This window comes from Rhipicephalus microplus, chromosome X, assembly GCF_043290135.1.
Source record: "Rhipicephalus microplus isolate Deutch F79 chromosome X, USDA_Rmic, whole genome shotgun sequence".
In the NCBI taxonomy this organism is placed as follows: domain Eukaryota; kingdom Metazoa; phylum Arthropoda; class Arachnida; order Ixodida; family Ixodidae; genus Rhipicephalus; species Rhipicephalus microplus.
In genome coordinates, this window is record NC_134710.1 from 185496901 (window position 1) to 185516392 (window position 19492).

The 19492-nt window shown below is 44.1% G+C and overlaps 1 protein-coding gene and 1 long non-coding RNA gene across 8 annotated transcripts in view; one reads left to right on the plus strand and one right to left on the minus strand.

Moving 5' to 3' along the window:
• Positions 1-663: 663 nt before the first annotated feature.
• On the minus strand, positions 664-14159 carry LOC142775888 (uncharacterized). Its single transcript, XR_012887123.1, has 3 exons — positions 11529-14159; positions 7818-7989; positions 664-829 (listed from the first exon to the last, which is right to left on the minus strand). It is a non-coding gene; the product is annotated as an uncharacterized LOC142775888 (long non-coding RNA).
• A 234-nt stretch (positions 14160-14393) lies between these two features.
• CadN (neural cadherin) overlaps positions 14394-19492 on the plus strand; it is a 307286-nt gene continuing 302187 nt past the window's right edge. For all 7 annotated transcript variants that reach the window (XR_005110559.2, XM_037428692.2, XM_037428688.2 and 4 more), the window contains exons 1-2: positions 14394-14520; positions 15165-16516. Coding sequence is in view for 6 of the 7 variants with exons in the window: in XM_037428692.2 (XP_037284589.2) it covers positions 15265-16516 (1252 nt within the window). In the remaining variant the exon portion in view is untranslated. The remainder of the gene's footprint in view (positions 14521-15164; positions 16517-19492) is intronic.

Below are 19492 nucleotides of genomic sequence, written 5' to 3' on the forward strand. Positions count from 1 at the left end.
TTCTGATTACTACTATTTCATTGGCATGTCAGTCCTAAAGGCTTGTGCTGGTCTTGATAACCTTTACCATCATTGTACACTAGCTTGTTTACCTATATTTTATAAAATATACTGCCACTCATTACTTAATTTTTTTTTCAATAATATTTCCACATCACCATCGTCCTTTCAAAATAAACACATAGCTTGCCGTACTTCCAACTTTGCTAAATCATTCATCCCTAAAACCATCATCAAGTTGAATCGGCTGTTTCCTTATATGGCAACTGAAATGAATACATTTAAATTTAATAAACTTATTAAAAATATAACCTATTTGTAGTTTGTCTCACTAGAGCCTTTCTATTCTCAGAATTTTTTTTGTTATGTCACACTTTATTTTAGGTGTTTGTTTGATGAGTATTGTTGTTCTACTTCTTATTGATGCTACAGCTTATCTGTTTTTTCCCTCCTCCTTATGTAATATATCCCTACAAGTGAGGGCCTTGAGGCGTTTCTTGCAATAAAATCAGTAAACGACAATTCTAAGGCACCAAAGTCCCTTTCCCTTTGAAATGAAATTCCTCTATCAATTTTTGGGCTGCTTAGTCATTGTCGACAAAGTTTGTGAATGTTTTTTTATGCCATTTTTAAGCCGGAAGAAAAAAATATGAAAAAAAACACTTTAGCCACAAAAAAAATCATTTTTTATTCAAGAAAAGCGCTTGCATGTATAGGCTGGTGCACATGTATGCGCTTGTATTTTCAGAGGTGGTGCCGCTTCAGTGGCTCATACAGTACTCGCCTAATAGATGCTGCTTTGATTGATCCAGGCACCACGGTTGCATTTCTGTAGAAGTGAAATTTTAGGGAACCATGTCAGGTGGAATACTAGGGCACAATAAAGAACCCAATGGGGTTCAAATTGTCTGGAACCCTCCAATACACTGTCTCAAAAAGGTCGTACTACTTTGTTAAAGTCTGTAGACCTAAATTTAGAAACAAAACTCTAAAGTAAATCATAACAGTACACTGATGAAGTCATGCACTAAAGGTTTGGACGCAGCATGGTAGAGTTGACGTGTAAAAATTAATGGTGTGAAAGTATTTGAAAAGTGCAAGTAATATTGTGCAGTACCATTTAATTTGGTCTTTTGTTTGAATAACTCCGGGAGATGTATTTTTATTGTTGAAAATTACAGCAAAATCTCATCTAACAAACACGAGATAAAGGTATGCTAAACATATTCCAAAATGCCAAAATTTGTTAGATATAGACAAAAATCACTTATACTTTTTAAGGAGAGTCATTCTATGTAACTTCACCAGATATTTTAGGCCCATGGCAAAGTAGCTCCAGTGTGTTACATGCCACAAAAGTGCTACTGACATTCTTTTGGGCCCCAAATCTGAAAAAAAACATCGTAAATAGTGTAGTGCACGTGTGTGAGTGTATGTGTTATGTGTTTATCACTGCATATATCATAGTTATAACCCAGTAACTGGAGTAACATGTCAGGCGAAAAGCCAGACAAACATCTCCAACTCTCCATTAAAATGATTCTCACTCTCCAACAGCTTTTTGCAAAATCTGGCTTAAAAATCACCACATTTTTCTTTGTGTTTAAAACTTGCTCTGCTTGCTAAATTCTGTAGAAGAAAATTTTTCTGCCCGTTCGTGCTAGTTTGTATCTTTTCGCAGACTCAGCTAGAGAGTATCAAACAACAATTTTCATTCAAAGGACGTCTATGGGATGCACTCGATAAAATGGTGTTTATGGCAAGCTAATGTGATAATGTAACTATAATTAAATTACTTATGTATATAAACTCATTAAGTAATTTTGGCACGAGCCAAATTGAATAAATTTGTGAAATTCGATATTCACTGTAAAAGCATGTCAAAATAACTCGCCACAAATAAAATGTCAAAGCAGCCTGTTCAACATGCTATGAAGTAAAAACAAATAAGGTGCTCAAGATGTCTCGTCTGAAAAAGGAATTCAATTTCGCTTTTTTTTTTTAGATAAAAGCTCAGTGTTCAATGAAAACCAAATTTGCTGGTCACTTAGTGGACTAAGAGTATACATAAAGTTATATATAAAATAGCTAAAGATATGTGAAGTTGCAGGGAGATATTGTTTTTTGAACTCGAAAAATACTTTATTTTTTTTTGATATTGCAACACTTTTTGACGATATAATGCAAGTGGCAACACGTGTTCGCAACAGCAGCCTTCAGCCCAAGCCAACTGACCTGGGATGTAGATAGTAAACTTGGCACTGTCTATGAATTAAATTGGGTTATCATTGGTGTTTTATTGCCAACAGAGGCAATACAAGCAATGTGGTCAGAGGGTGATAACATCCCTATGAGCCATCCAGCCATCACAGATTTACGATCACAACATGCTACTTTCCTCAGAGGGTTCTGCAAATGAAATAGGTGTGTTTTGTATATTTATATAACAATATATTAAATAATATGCATTTAATAAGCCAGATAGAGCACTGGTACAATGATGCAATATACTAATAAAAGCTGGCCTTTGACAATTGTTTAACTTCAAATGCAATGCATTTCTTAGTGAACTTCTGTGACTTTGAATCAATCAAGCAATGAATAAATCTCTCTATCTCTGTGTGTGTGTGTGTGTGTGTGTGTATATATATATATATATATATATATATATATATATATATATATATATAAGGGAAAGAAGTGTATACCTAAGGGCTCGTTTTTCCGTGTTTTTAACACAATAATACTGAGATATAACAGACAGTATATCTGTCTATCTCAGTATATATATATATATATATATATATATATATATATATATATATATATATATATATATATATATATATATATATATATATATATATATATATATATATATATATATATATATATATATATACCTTGGTTGAAGTCAGGATGTCTTGTATGTAAAGTGATGCGAGAAACACAGAAAGCAACCAGTACACAATCCAAGTTTTCGATTAACATATGAGGAAGCCTAACATGCGTTTCCTCTAACGTGGTATACCTACTCGAATGCAACGTGTGCAGTATGCAGTACATCGGACAAACAGAAACACCATTTAGGATTCGCTTCAATAATCACAGAGCCCATGCGAAATCAGCCCCAAGTCTACCTCTATCAAAACATCTCAATCTTCCCGACCATACCATACCACTCGTCGCGCATTGATCATCAGCATAAGGTTGCCATTCCGTTTTGCCGCACCAAATTATTTTCAGCAGCCTTCTTACCGAAAACAGCCGCCGATTGGAACCACCTTCCCTCTTCCGTTGTATCAATAACAGACCCTTTGTTATTCAAGACTGCAATTTCTCAGCAATGCTTGTAACTATACGCAGTTTTCATTATCTATCTTTGTCTTGTATGTGCTTGAATTCTTATACATTTTTAGTTGACTTATGTTGCCTTCCTGATTTGCGCATCTGATACTTGTTTCTTTATTTTGTCTTTTTTTCTTGTGTGTTATATGTGTTGTACCCACCCCCTCTGTAATGCCCTACGGGCCCTGAGGGTATTCTAATAAATAAATAAATAGATGCCGACGAGGCGCTGAGTAGTTAAAGGCTCAAACTTCATAAAACAAGTTCTTTTCCCCCACACCGAACCGCCAGAGCCAGGTGGCGCCGTCTGGTCGGGAACAATGCGTTAGTGAAAGGAAGGATACACAGACCGCAGACATTCTAAAGGTGAAAAGGGAGAGAGAGGGAGGGGGAGGAAGAGTGAATAGGGGCGCTTGGGGGAGTCCACCTTATATCCTCTTTTTTCTTCTTTTTTTCCCACTTTCTCTCTCTCCCCCCTCTGATTTAAGATCATGACGCCTTCGTCAGGGCACACATCATGGCATACACATGGATGCCACAATGTATGCCCAGACGAAGGCCGGTCCCCGGCCGTAACGTTGTCAATAAAGGATCGTTTTTCGTTTGCTAGCCCGTCTCATCTGATGACTTATGCCATACTCATATGCCATACCAACTAGCCCAAGCTGCCACACTTCTAACATACCCCTTTGTGTTTGGCCCGATAAGTCTTGGTTCGTAGTACTCCCGTCCTGGCTTTAAACAGTACAGAACTACCCCGAATATTATCATAGATCCTATCATAGATCATAGAGCACGCGGCCGCCTCTGCTGTCCCGGGTGACACGAGCGTTTTCAGGCACAGAACACCTGCTTTGAGTACGACCAACCAATAGAGGCATTTTATCGCTAGATTAATCCTCAAAACATCCCTAGATTGCAAGGAAAAGACTTAGATTATATTTATAATGTCATTATTCAGACTAATTCAGTTTTAAAAAAGTATTAAGATAGTGTGCTCTGTGGCCAAGTGCTTGCAAATGGCACCTGTTGCCGCTTTGCAGACGCATTGAAGACATTGATGTGATGATGATTCGGTCAACCGCAAGTGTGTCGCGCCTTTCTTGTACTTGCAGCTTGACAGCTGAGGTGCTATTCTTAATTTTCCACATTTGCAATGCCTGCTGCAATTTTCATATGATGTAAGTACACGGAGGAAAGTGTGTAAGTGGGCGCTCTATTACTGACTGATAGCCCCGCCGTGGTGGTCTAGCTAGTGGCTAAGGTACTCGGCTGTCATGTCCTTCCTCCATGTCGGCCTCTGACTCGCAGGCTGCGGTATCGAATTCCGGCTGTATTTTTGATGGAAGCGAAAATGCTGTAGGCCCGTGTGCTCAGGATGTGGGTGCACGTTAAAGAACGCCAGGTGGTCGAAAATTCCGGAGCCCTCCAATACGGCGTCTCTCATGATCACATGGTGGTTTTGGGACGTTAAACCCCACGTATCAATTATTCCTGGCTGATATAGCTACGCCTTCGCTCTGCACTTTCGATCAGCTCCACCTAAATTTGGCCAGACCTATTCGTAACTTTTACGCTCAGTTTTTTATTTAGCTCTGTCCTTCTATAATATTCCTAGGTATTTCACACGTAGACTTCACTCGGTGAAGGCACGCAGTCAGCGTAATCTTGACATATGTTTATATTCACTACAAGACAAAATTTACTTTTCTTTCACAGTGCAGCAATCACTCAGGGAGCTCATTATATGCGCGTGCTCAACTCTTACGACTACATAGCTTAATTTTCCGCAATATCACACTATAACGATCTCACATTACAAAACTGCTATTTCCTTCACACAATTCATAAGAACCCTAAGGCTACCTCAAGTTTAAAAAAAAAAAAAAGACATAGCCGAAATTATCATTTTTTACAGCCTTTCTAGGTGAAATAGAGTGGTCACTTAGTAATGCCTTTAATCAGTCCGTGAAATGTGACATTTCCACAGCCTTATGAAATTCCCTAGATTCAACAAAAAAGACGCGAGATCTCTAAATGAGGTAGAAAATGTCTAGATATAAGGTTAAATCTCTATGGATGGCATCACTGCAACTTACGGAACACAGTCAGATTATACGTGTTGCAAAACTACAAAGTACACGTCCAAGTCACAGAAAAAATTGTTAAACATGGCTGCTTGAGCTGGCCCATAAATACACCAAACGCGCAGCTTGAAGGATGATAGAACGCAGTCGAAAGCCATTCCGTCCAATACAGCCATATAATACATGACGATCACGTGTTTAGAAAAAAAAAAAAAACTGGTGAATGTCTTGGCGTAGTTGGTGCTCTACTATGGGAGAGCACTAGGCAATCGTGGGGGCCTCACACTTAAGAGTGTTTAGAAAAAGTGGGTAACGATTTAGAGTACAGAGTACTCTACTATGGGAGAGCTTAAAGCCGTCCCGAAGAGCGCTGTTTGTAACACAATAAAACGGCTTACGAAATGCACGACAGCTTCGATGGAGGAAGGAAGTAATCAATATCTACGTACACGTTTGTAGAGCTGGTATAGCGACAGATTGCTAACAAACAGATTTATCTAAAATAGATTGTTACATTAGTCTTTAGCAGAAAACAGAGATGATTCGGCCAGAAAATGTAAACTTTTATTTCAGAATACACATAATACTTACTTAAGGCATGCCTTGAAGAATTCTATGAGCACTTTTTGAACACGAGTCTTTGTGTTCTCACAGAATCCATGCGGGTAACTTGAATCAGGGGAAGCTTTCGCCCCGCTTGCTCTGTAAAGATTGCCTAACTACTACTTAAAATTGACATTGCACCCTCTTGCCAGCCTGTGCGGCAATACGCGGCGCCCCTCTTTCAACGACGAGATGTCGACGAGGCCCATGAGTAGTTAAAGGCTTAAACTTCTTACAAAAGCTCTTTTTGCCCCACACTCATCGGCCTTAGCCAGGCGGTGCCGTCTGGTCGGGAACAATGTGTTAGTGAAATGAAGGATACACAGACCGCAGACATCCTAAAGGTGAAAAGGGAGAGAGAGGGAGGGGGAGGAAGAGTGAATAGGGGGTGCCCGGGGAGTCCACCTTATATTCTCTTTTTCCCTCTTTTTTTCCTTTCTCTCTCTCCCCCTCTGGTTTAAGATCATGACGACTTCGTCAGGGCATACATCATGGCATACACATGGATGCCATAATGCATGCCCTGACGAAGGCCGGTCCCCGGCCGTAACGTTGTCAATAAAGCATCGTTTTAGGGGCGAAGCTCCTTAGGGCGTGGGCTGTGCGTCCCCTGTAGCCTGTTTCGTTTTCTAGTCCACTTCATCTGATGACGTATAAATCGACCGAATCCAGGAAGACTTATATATATATATATATATATATATATATATATATATATATATATATATATATATATATATATATATATATATATATATATATATATATATATATATAGCAGTTATTCTTTCAAAGTTGCAATAGGTGACCTGTTACTGTTCCATGGTGGGGGACGCTGTATCTAATATTCTCAATTGTTTTTGACAACAAACAGATATAGGTATTTTGTGTTCAACCACTACTTCACCTTGAGGCATTTTGACAGTTTTCTCGAAAGCGCCGGCTATGTTTATGCCGCGTGAACCGGATTTTGTGTTGGAGGGGGTCCAAAACTAGTTGCATCGTAGCGTATGGGGGGAGGGTTTGAGAGGCGAATGCTGGGGTTCATTACGGGAGTGTGGGGGGTCATGTGTTTTTATTTCACCCTCCTTTCGATGCGCACGCATCCAATGCATTCACGATGTATCGGTGGTTCACCAACGCTCTGCGATGCTGGCTTTTTCACGCAAACACAAAAAAAGTGCTTGAAGGAAGAAGCCAGCTTTACAAATGTGCGTTAGCTTCACGCGTGAGTGCACGTGCGAGCCATGATATTTGAGATTCACAAGCAGTCTGCCCGCACTTGCACGTTTTCCATAAGCCGTTGTAATCTCTCTTTTGTTTATCACGTGCGTTAACGCTGACTACGCGCTAGGCCAGCCAAACTCAAACTCGGCATAACGCTACAAGTTCGTGAACCCGCATAGGCCGACTCAGTGAAAGAAAAAAAAAATTGAAGAGAGAGAGAGAGAGATTAATGAAAGAGGAAGAGACAAAAAGGACGCTATTTTCTGCCTCCCGTCGCGGGGGCACGGCTCAGCGCCTTTAGGGATCGGGGAAGGGGAAGTAAAGATGATAGGAAGAAGAGAGGAAGGAAAGAAAAAGTGAATGTCATGGCAAGAGAACGTCTTGTCAGTACAGTCAGTAGTGCGAGTGAAAAGAGTCCGTCTATAAGGCGGCGAGGTCCGCGCAAGCACAGAACTCGAGGAAGGCTCGAAGGGCTTTCGTCTTCGAGCGCGCGGGAAAAAGTATGTCTTCCATTGTTTCGGCAGGTAGTCCAAGCAGACGATAGCGGCTTACCAGTGCGCAACGCTCAGTGGCCAGGTCAGGGCAGGAGCAAACAATATGCTGCAGCGTTTCGTCATCACCGCACCTTCGGCACGCTGGCGATGAAGAGCGACCCGCGGAATACATGCGTGCCGCAGGCCAGACGCTGCCAGTACGCAGGCGAAGCAACAACCGCCGCTCGCATCTGTCCAGGAAAAAAAAAAAATTGAAGATATTACTGTTCGTAAAACGCGCAGACACGCAGCTATCTGGAATGTCGACGAGCGTATTCGTCTGCGTCTATACTGGAATCCAGGCTATCGCGACGTCCATGTTTTCGCCTGCCAAATATAGTGGTGTTATGCAGGTACGTGAATCCTATAACAGGTTCAGCTGGCGGCCCAGCCTTCTTCGGAGGACGTAAGCGAAGAAGGCTGGTCCACCAGCCGGAACTGTTAGGATAAAATAAATATTGTTTTGTTTCCTATGTTGCATTACTCTCTGAGTGTAAAATATTTATTACGGTAGCCAGAAGAACCTCTGTTCATACTCAGTATATTGTCACGTTCTTTCCACAAGTTTTGTTATTACCGGCGTTACACTGTACGCAATGCTCAGCGCGAACAGCGATAAGCTTCGGCACTGTGATAGATCAATTCGTTAAGATTACGCCCACTTCGAAAACAATACAGACTATTCTGGAACTGACGTGGCCGCTGGCGATAACGCTAGCATATTCGACGGCACGTGTATAAATGCCAACGCGCATCGCCGCTTGTCAATTGGTCGCCGGCCGACGTTCGGTTCGCCGCTATCAGTGCCCGTGTGTTCATGTAATCTGCCCTTCAGATTTCCAAGTTGGTGTGGCCGAATCAACAGTTTGAGCTGAACACCGAGTCTGCTGCATTTGTCGACGTCACGACTACGTCACAATATATATCTTCAATCATGCACGTTCATCATGCATGAATGACCTCCGCATTTGTTGCGTGTGCAACGCAAAATAACTATGCTATAGCGCATGCTGTCTTCATCCTGTGCAGCCTCTTTCCCTCCCCATGTGCCTGGTGCGGGAGGGAAGAAATTCGTGCTTAAAAATATCCTGACGCAGCGGAATTCGACGCCTTCAGATCGCACGATCCGATCATGTAACCGCGCGGCTTTCTATACGCGTTAGCAGAACGATACATAACATATAGGTGAGAAATGGAAGTGACAAGGAAAAGAGGGTAAATCACAGCATAGAAAGAAAGATATACAGAAATATAAACATCGACAGAGAAATGCTAAACATGAAGAGGAAAAAAATACATATATAGAGAAAGGAAGAAATAAATATATAGACACGAAAAAATAGAGAGAAAAGAAAAAAGATGAAAAATAAAAAGAAACAAAGAAGGACACCTGGCTTCGCGCTTTCTTTAGGCTTGGTAGTGTGAGCTGCCTTGTTATTTTTTTTCCCCCAATTTATTTTCTCCTCCGGCGGCGTTAACTGCAGTGACAGGCAACACTACATACATAATTTTCATTCCGTACTTCTTTTCACTGCAAGTGCTTCCATTGTTTCTCCTTTCCGCTTAGCTGGCTTAAGCGAAACAATAAGAACCCGATGTTCGACGGAGCTCGAGTTACAGGGCTATGACAAAGCCGAAGGACGACGCTCAATCTAAGAACGAACTCATAAAAGCTAAACAGAAAAACAAACAGCCCGATGGTATTACTCCATCCTACGAGCAACGACGTCCTCATTAAAGCCACAACAATCTATGAAAATATGTTGCGACACACCGGCCTTATTACACAACCCAATAGGGAAACACATCATGAGACATGCATTGAAGAATGGGAGTGGGACCATTCTCTTCCTGGACATTCTGCGCCATCGTCGCTAATACTGCAGGAGTTCTCCGACATGCGTGCAAATTGTTTGCGTGAGTGGTAAAATGCCAGAGCATCATGTATAAGGATCCAGAGTTCCTTTATTACAGCGAAGCTTCATGTGGCTGAGATCCGAGGTTTCGTAGAGTCTGCAAATTGGAACATTGAGAAAAAAAAATACACAAAAGATAAAGGCTTACTTTTACTCGGCAAAAATATCTTTTTAGTAATGCATTCGCGTTTAAAAGTGAAGACAACTTTATGAGCATCACTGTAAGGTTAATATTTCGAAGCTGGCTTTCCCACACTGTGAAGCCTATTTACAGCAGAGAAAAAACTTTCACACTGGAGCACAGTAAAATCAACTGAACAACCAGCTGAAAAGTAGCCCATTATGTTCTGTAGCAGCTACGGTATGGCCACGTATAGTTAGCATTCCCGAAGAATGATGAGCCGACTAGACGAAGGGAACAGCTACGAGATACTAAACGGCATCAACAGGCGGAAAACACAATCGAAGATCGTGCATGAAATGCGCCAAGCAAGACAACTCATGTCATGAAGCAGAGCATGTTGTCTTGTAGGTGGACTAGGCAAGTAAATGTCACTTCATGTGCACCTTGATAGTGGTGTCATCATCCATGTGTCACGTAGACTCTAGAGAGAGGTTTGAGCACAGCCCGGCATTTGATCCTGGACTGGCCTCTGCCATGTGAGCTCTGTATTTTGTACTCAACAGCTTTGCTGCTTGTCCATATTGACAGGGTGGAATGGCTAACAAACATTTGTTTTTTTATTAAGGAGTCGTGGGTATGCCTTCGTCCTTGTCGTGCTCTAACACATTGAAGGAAGGCTGGATGCGGATTAAGTTTCCCAAGAAGGCTATTCACATTAAAAAGTTGAATATTCTGAACAAACTCTCGCAGAGTGGTTGCTTGGGCCAATTGGGGAGGCATCACAAAGAGCGCACAGCATAAGAGCCACCACAGGGGTAAAATGAGGAAACACAGAAGAGCGCAGGCTTAGCCTCACTTTATCTTCATCCGTATATTCATGTTGTCATTAATAAATCACAGCTTCAAGCCATTGAAGAAATTATAACGCCAATGCTCCATGGTTGGAAAGTGCGTACTTAAGATGTAACACAACCCGAGTGAAGCACGCGGGCTCTCACTTTGTTACGTGCAATTAGCAACCGAATTCAGATATGGCAAAGTGCAAATACGTCTTTTCTTAAAGTGCCTGTAAAAGTTGGCCAAAATTTACGTGGAGCCTCCCCTACAATATGCCACATAATGTCTTTGTTTTTCACTCATAAAATTATAAAATTCAACTTGTATTTCATGTAGACTAAAATATATGGGGCATATGGCCACAAAATTAAGCATCTGATGGCCACTTGCATTGAAAAGCACTTGAATATCTGCTCCGAGGAGTATGATTTGTAATTGAAGTTGTGAAGGAATAATATTTGGCTATTACCATAGTGATCACCTCGAAGCGCTGTTCTCTTCCGAGGTTTTTGTACATTACTTGCGCTTTCTGCTGATTGATTTTAAGACCTACCTTTCTGCTCTTGTCTAATTCAGTAATCACGAATTGCAATTCGCCCCCTGAGTAACTCACCTATGCAATGTCATCGACGAAGTGCAAGTTTGAGATAGGTAACAGTGCACCTGAAGTTGTGAAAGAGTATGTGTGCTTAGCACAAGTAGTAACTGTGGAGCCGAGCCACGAGATTGAAGTAACTAAAAGAATAAGAATGGGGTTGAGCACATTTGACGAGCATTCTCAAATCATGAATAGTAGATTGCCACTATCTCTCAAGAGGAAGGCATACAAGAGCTGCCTTTTAGCGGTACTTACCTACGGAGCAGAGACCTAGAGGATTACAAGGAGGGTTTAACTTAACTTGAGGACGACAAAGCGAGTAATGGAAGATAATGATATGTGTGACCCTAAGGGACAAAAAGAGAGCAGAGTGTATCAGCAAACAAACAGGAGTTGAGGACATCACAATTGAAATTAAGAAGGAATAGTCATAGGCAGGGCATGTAGTGCAAAGGCAAGGGAATGGCTGGTCATTAAGGATCACAGACTAGATTCAAAGAGAAGGCACGTGAGTGAAGGGGAGACAGAAAGTTAGGTGGGCAGGTTAGATTAGAAAGTTTGCCGGTATAAAGTGGCAGCAGCAAGAACAGGACCGACTTGACTGGCGGAACGTGTGTGAGACCTTCGTTCTGCAGTGGGCGCAGCCAGGCTGATGATGATAGTGATCATCAGTTCATGAAGTTGAGGTTGTGATGGCACAGTGTCTATAAGCCAATCAGGCTGAGTGGCACTTCTGACTGAGATGTATGATAGCATGAATGTATAAACAGGTATTTAGGCCCACTGTTCGGACAACAGTTTGAAATACATCACTGCAGTTCTTCTCTGGTATTGTGAACACACTTAAAAGCTCTTGATTTTCCTAGTGATGGACATCTTGAAATTAAAATTACAGTAATGACACCAGTTGTTTTGTACATCCCGTGTCGTAAACATGCCTATACACAGTGTCTTTAAAAAGTGCTATATAACAACTTAAATAGAAAACTACGATTTTTCATGCCACACAGTTAACTAGCGTATTGTAACCAATACATCTTTACTAAATTTAAACAAATCTTAATTGCTTAGTTGCAAAACAGTACAGAGAGCATCAAGCACATCGCTCAAGAAATTAAACAGGCTCATTCTGCAGATATCGTGTGGCAGGTGAGCTCGGCTGATTGCAGTATTGACCATAACAGTGCAAGATGCGCTCCTGCAGCAACACTATATGAAGTGGCACAGTCAGAGCAAACAACAGGCCTTTATGGTTTCAATAAACCCATCAGAGTTTTACATCTTTAGCCGATTCAAAATGGGGACTTGATGGCTGTAATGGCGAGAATAGCATGGCAGTGCTAGGAAATAATTATTCACGTTTATTTTGTGAAACAAAATTAAGCACCTGCCCTATTAAATTTGACGTCATAGTGACTAACATCATACGTGACAATTTCCACTTTTATGTGTACCTTTCTGAATAAGCCAATTGTATTATGTTGGCTTGACCTGACACTTATCAACATGACGGCCTTTGTAGTTAATCTCTCCGACTGCTGAAAACATGGCGTCTTCTCCACTAGTTGTCGTTGCAAGCTGCCTGGTCATCAGCGGCCGAGCATATTTCTACCCTGTTGTCATTATAAGCAAGAAGAAGCTATTCAAACCATGGAACAGCACCACCATCACTCAACTACAGTACGGCAATTCTAATGGTTGCTAAGAGCAATATCTATAAGACATGGCAGAGAATGTATGCACAAAATGGAAGCTAAGACTACCGAGTAAAGCATCTGAATAGGAGTACCCACCAACAACTAATCTTCTAGAACACTTGATAATGATAGAAGCAAGCTTAACAAAACCATGGTCCTTGCTACCGGTCTTTCTGCCACCATTTCTTTTTATTAGAGACAGTCTTTCTGAATATGGACTACTGCGACACCTCCCTCTCGTACTTGTATAACTATGGCCCCGCCGCGGTGGTCTAGTGGCTAAGGTACTCGGCTGCTGATCAGGACCGCAGGCGGGATCGAATCCCACCTGCGGCGGCTTCATTTTCGATGGAGGCGAAAATGCTATAGGCCCGTGTACTCAGATTTGGTTACACGCTAAAGAACCCCTGGTGGTCAAAATTTCCGGAGCCCTCCACTACGGCGTCTTTCATAACCATATGGTGGTCCCAACATATTATATAATGGCGCTCTTACACTTTTAAGAGAGCAATTATACGTTCATTGATAGCACACACGTCACTTCACAAGAAACACAATGAAACAGAACAAGGTAAGCACCTGTTCTTTCTTTCAACTGGCTTAACACTTTAGTGACCACAGAACTTGGAGAGAACCACACCTCGACTTATCCAATCAAATGGTAGGAGGAACTGAAATTTTATGCTTGCAGAATCACTGGTACCAGCTTGATATTCTGCTGATACTCTTTCTGTCGACCATAACAGCGGCAGGCCTGTATAAACATAGCTGGAGCCTGCGCATTGCTTATCTGCTTGTGCGCGAACACTGGTATGAAAAATCAATAAATGAGCACAGCAGACAAGTGGCCGATGGGAAACGCGGCGCGCAGTACTATCATGCATTTCTACATGCAAAACGGCACTTCATGTCATTTCTTAACAAAAAAAAAAAGTACGGTAGCTATCACATCTTCATGAAAAGATCGATTAAAAAAATCGAATAAGAGGAGGCCTGCAAGCCATCGCGAAATCTGCGAAATTCCTACCATAAATACTGAAAAAATCAAGAATGCATAGACACTCTACAACGCTGTGGTTCATACTCAGTACAGCTGCCCAAACAGTTCATAACAAAATAATTCACAATACAGCTAAACTAGCTCGACGTATTACAACACTGCACCTTTGCACAAGAAGATACGAGCAATGGCGCCAGCGGCAGCCGCTGTTTCCAGCTGCGAACGCACCCGCGCGCCCTCCGTAAATTCTTTCTTCGTAAAAAAAAGTTGCATTAAAACGTATTTTTTGTGCTAGGAGTACAAAATTTTTAATAAAATATTGCACTGTCTTTTAAGCGTGCAAGCATATTAATAAAGAGAAATCTTGTTTTTTTTTCTCCGTTTCTTTTTTTTTAAATAAAGAGGGAGTGCCGCTGTTTTGCGGAATGGCCACCGCCGCCGCCGCTGCCGTTGTCTATTGAGTCGGCTTGGCGTGGTTCGGTGGTGTGTTTGGTGTTGGGAGCAAATGCGCGCGTTTAAATTTCTATGGATCTAATCTCCGTTTGGAAAGGTAAGCCGTTGTCTGTTATTTCGCTCTACAAAGATGGCTGAACGTTCCGCGCGTATCGACTGTATCCGTGCGATCCGTAGCCGAGCGAGGCACCGGAACGAACGGAGTGACATTTATTATGCTGTGCTTCACACCCCCATCGTTGCGAGAATACGAGTGCACCGTTATTATTTTTCAATGCATGTGCCCCAGTTTTCACTGCACTCAAAGTTATTGAATGTGTAGTGAGTAGCAGCGCTGCGAGTTTCGAATGGGAGTGTTCGAAAAGAAAGCAACTGTTCGTTTGACCCTCTAAGGTCTCTACTGCTCCTGCTCGCTGCAGTTCGCCTTGTTTTGCGTGTGCTTGGCTGGTTACCGTATCTTAGTTAGTTGAGCTATCGTTGCGTCGCTTTTAATTGCTGAGGAATTGAACGGCTTGTGCGTGGCTGTATTGTGCAAATCGAATTTGTACGTTCGTCGGTTACATGTTCGCAAAATCAACGTTAGGGTTAACAAGGACGCCGGAACGTCACTGAGCTCCGGTAGAGTGCATTGACTTGTTTTGTGAATGAGAGAGCGGACCATTTAGCGATGCGTCACTCAACGCTTGTCGCTAGAAAAGTTTTGATGACCCTGTTCGTTTGCGTTTTACTTACCGAGTTCAGGTTCGACGGTGACGGAGGAGCGACGCCTTTGCGAGTCTCGGTGGAACGCCGCTTGAAGCCGGCTTTCCGGTAGACCGTGTGCCCGGGGATTCGCTTCGCGATGGCGCTTCCCCCAAGACTGATCTGTGCCGTAGTCGTACTGGTCGCGCTTTGGGTACCCAGTCACAGCAAGACGAGTTCAGACAAGGTGCTGGTCCTACCGGATGACGTCTACCCTGGCCTTAGCGTGAAACAGCTTCCCTACCTGGGTCAGTCCTTTAGCCTGACCGGAGAACCCCGAGTAGCCCGTTGCTTCAGCATGCTTAGCGACGGTCTGCTCATGGTCGCCACCAACGTGTCCCATTTGGTCGGGAAGCCGGGCAAGTTGGTTGTGACCGAGACAGACTTTCCGAGTTGGCCGCGCACGCATCGAGATCGCGAGCTGCTCGTGCACGTAATTCCCAAGCAGCAGCTTCTCAAGTTTCCCAAGTCCGAGCTCCGGGGTGCCGTGCTCGAGAACGAGTGCGCCGGGACGACGGTGCTCGAGTTGGACGGTGCTACGCGGGACGCCAGCCGCGGCGTCAAGTACGAACTTGTGCCCGACGAGGACGGCAGCCACGAGGACTTCAGCGTGTCCCGGTTGTACGCCAACTCTACGCGGCTGGCTCTTCGCACCAGCCGGCCGTTGGATCGCGAACGTCGCCGCCGCTACGAGCTGAATCTTCGGGCCTCCGACGACGTTGACTCGGCGCTGACGCGCCTCTTGATTGACGTGCTGGACGTGAACGACAACGACCCGGTGGCGGACAGGGAAGCGTACGTGTTTCGCGTTTCCCGCGACTCTGAGCCGTTCACCATCGTGGGCAACGTGAGCGCTTCGGACGCGGACGGCGACAGCGTCAGCTTTCGCCTGGCCGAGCGCCACCCGTTCTTCACCGTGGTGCCCAAGACGGGCGAGCTCATGGTCACGCGCGGCCTCGAGCCCAAGTCGTACCTGATGAGCTTGCGTGTGGGTGACCGCGGCAAGCCACAGCGATTCGGACGCGCTGTCGCCGTCAAGGTGGAGGTGTTCGAGCCGCCCACGCCGCGCAGCCTGGAAACTTCGCAGACGCGCGTGCGTCGCTCCACGGTCACGATACGGCCGACCAAGACGTACCGCTTCGAAGAGACCAAGGGCCGCGACGTCAACAAGACTGTCTTCACTCTCGACAAGAAGGCGGTCGACGAGACCTTCGAGCTCGAGAAGGCCGATCGCTGGGTCTACGTCAGCCCGAACGGCGACGTTCGCGTCAAGGAAAAATGGGACTACGAGCAGCTGGATAAGGAGAAGTCCATCGACTTCTGGGTGCTGGCCAGGTCCCCTGGAAGAGCTGGTAAGCGGTCCATCTTTCTGTACATTTCTGTTCTGGCAGTCACGACCGCGCTGGTCACAGTTCCCGGTCATTATTATTAGGTTCTTTGCATGTGTTCCATGAAGTCATGCATCATTAATGCAAACCCATCTTAGCATGATCAAGTGCTGCTATATTGAAGCAATGTGTTCTTTGTAAGCAAAAACAATTTTTCTTGGCCACATGGCATAACCCCATAAAAAAAAGCTAGCTTTTTCTTGGGAGATTTAAAATCTGCACATTTCTTTGTGCAGGGAATTCTTCAAGAAGAAGCTGGCTACATTAGTATGCACAGAAATGCCAGTGCGACTGTAATTTTGAATACCGAGTTACACCGTCAACGGAGAAATGTAGAAAAGAAAACACTAAACATAGGGCTATACCTGTCTGCACTCTTGGAGTGCTGTAATGCCTGCTGTGTGTTGTAGCTTTGAGACTAGCTCTCAATTACAAGTCAAATCATCACGATATATTTTAGCGAATAGTGGAATTCTATTCTTGGATGATGCACATGGCAGAGCATTAAAGTGTGCAACTATTGTAACACTTTTTAAAATGGGATGATATTTTAAGTGTCTTCTCAGTTTGCTATTTTACTGACCAGGTTAACGTGCTGGGACTTATTGGCACCTTGAAACATGGTGTCGCTGTCAGCAGGGGCCACATTATTTGCAGTTCAAAAAATTTCACTGAAGGCACAGTATTAGGCTGAGACTAGCAATGAATGCTCATTGGCATGCTATCTCTGCTTCTAGTATATATTTATCATATTGTGACAAGGCAAATCAAACACTCATGTGAGCAGAATTGCATGTTTTTTTGTATGCTGATTAAACAGAGAGGGATGTATCATATTGCTGCTAGTAGCATTGCACAAGGAATCACTGAGGTGGACAGTGACAAACATCAGATAAGGCAATGTGGCACATTTACACTGTAGCTATATCCAGCTCTTGGAAGTACTAACCATTTGTGTCTGTTGTTAGAGTGCTGGTGGCCTATGACAGGTGTATGCAGTAATGCAGCCTGAATACTTGGTTCATCACAATTTGTGTCATTGACAGGAAAACCAAAAGTGGGCTTTGGTTGAGTCTCATTGGGGCAACCTGCACTGATTGCATTCATTTTTGGAAGGCATGTGGGAGGGTATTACAGGCCAGAGTGCTATCGAGCCTGCCTATCAAGATGTGGGATGTTATTGCCACATGGGTACACAGACTGCTTTCTTTCTTGCACTGATGCGTCAATATGCCAATTTTAGAACATGCTTATGCAAATGATGTGGTATCCATTGAATATAATTCATTGTTGCTTTCACAGGTGTGCAAATAAGTGCAGACTGCTGGCTGTTCTTGGCACGTATAATCATTGGTTAGCCTTGGAAGAGGGCTGCTGATAAGTGCTTTGCTGTTTTCTGTAATGCAGTTGCAGCAACGCTTGCAATTATTCCACAGTGCTTCTGCTCGGTTCTATTGATGGTCATTTTCAGCAAGCCTTAGCAATTTCAAGAGTTCAAGCAAGTATAGACCTATGACTTTTGAATTTAAGGCCCCTCGAAAGTTGATTGTTCTAGCAGCCACCTTTTCATTGGCACTATTCGCCGCGGTTTGAGAGAGAGGGAGAGAGCGAAAGCATAAACTGCCCACAAGAAGAGCGTCTCTTCCTGGTGCCAGATGCCTTTGACCGGTGTCCGGCGGCGTCCTAGCGCCGGGCATCGTCTGTCGCGGCCGCAGGTGCCCCGGAGCTGTCGGCCTTCTTTCCCAGTCTGGCCGCCGCGATGCTTTTTGTTCCTTGCGGCGCCCACTTCCTTCCCGTCATTGTGCGCCGCATCTTTTTTCTTTGCTGCCTCCCCCTCTCCAGCCGTTCTCGCGGGCTGCTTTTGTTCAAGCGCCTTCCTTTTATCCGGCGTCGTTTTTAGGTAATGGCGAGTGTCCGTGCGTGCATATGATACCCGGGCGGCCTGGCCGATGGCTTCTCGAGCCGGCATCCGTGCTTTGTTTGCCTGCGGTGCCGTTTTCTTCGCGCTTCACCGTCCTCGCTGCGCGGTGGCACGTCAGCCGCGGCGCCAACGACACGCTTTGCCAGGCGCGCTACTGCTATGCAGATTTGTTGGCTCTCTTTATTCCCGGCTCTAGCCATTCGGGCGTTTCAGAATTCCGGCGTGTTTTACGGCCTTGTCCCCACCCCCAACTCCGCGCGATCGTTTTGCATGTTGCTTGTTGTCCTGCTGGTACGGGGTCTTTCACACACGGGGTGGGGGGGGGGGGGATGTGCTCCCTGCGCGGATCCGATGGTCGGCAGTCTAGAATATTCGGAAGGTGTATTTTGGTGATATCATGTCGGAACCAAGCTCGTAACTTGTGTTACCTCGAAAACTTGTCCGACAAATTTTTCGATGGAGGCGAAATGGCTGTATGCCCGTGTGATCAAATTTGGGTGCACGTTAAAGAACCCCAGGTGGTTGAAATTTCCGGAGCCCTCCAGTACGGCGTCTCTCATAATCATATGGTGGTTCTGGGACGTTAAACCCCGCATATAAATCAATCAATCAGTTTGACAGATTACAATGTTTCCATTCTGCAGCTGCGAAAAGCAGCGGTTTGCCCCCATTCGTCATCCCCGGTTGCTTTAAGTCGATTATTCCGAGGCGTAGTGTGCTCACGCGGAGGTTACCGGCACAGCCTCGAGCCAATGGGCAGGTACTTGAAAATCCGATGGATGCGGCTAGAAAGGCGATCGCGAAAGTTGGGCACTATGTCAGGGCGGTCTAAGCATCTGATGAATTAATACATCCTTTCAAAGCGCCAATAAAGCTATGCCGATCCCCGTTTGCTGTTAGGAAAAAGTCTATTGTCAGAGGAAACGCCCGAACATGTCACGTTTCTCTGCCAAAGAGAGAAACCAGGTTGTAATCGGTAGGTACAGTACGCACCAATTACGCCCGAAATTGTGCGATAG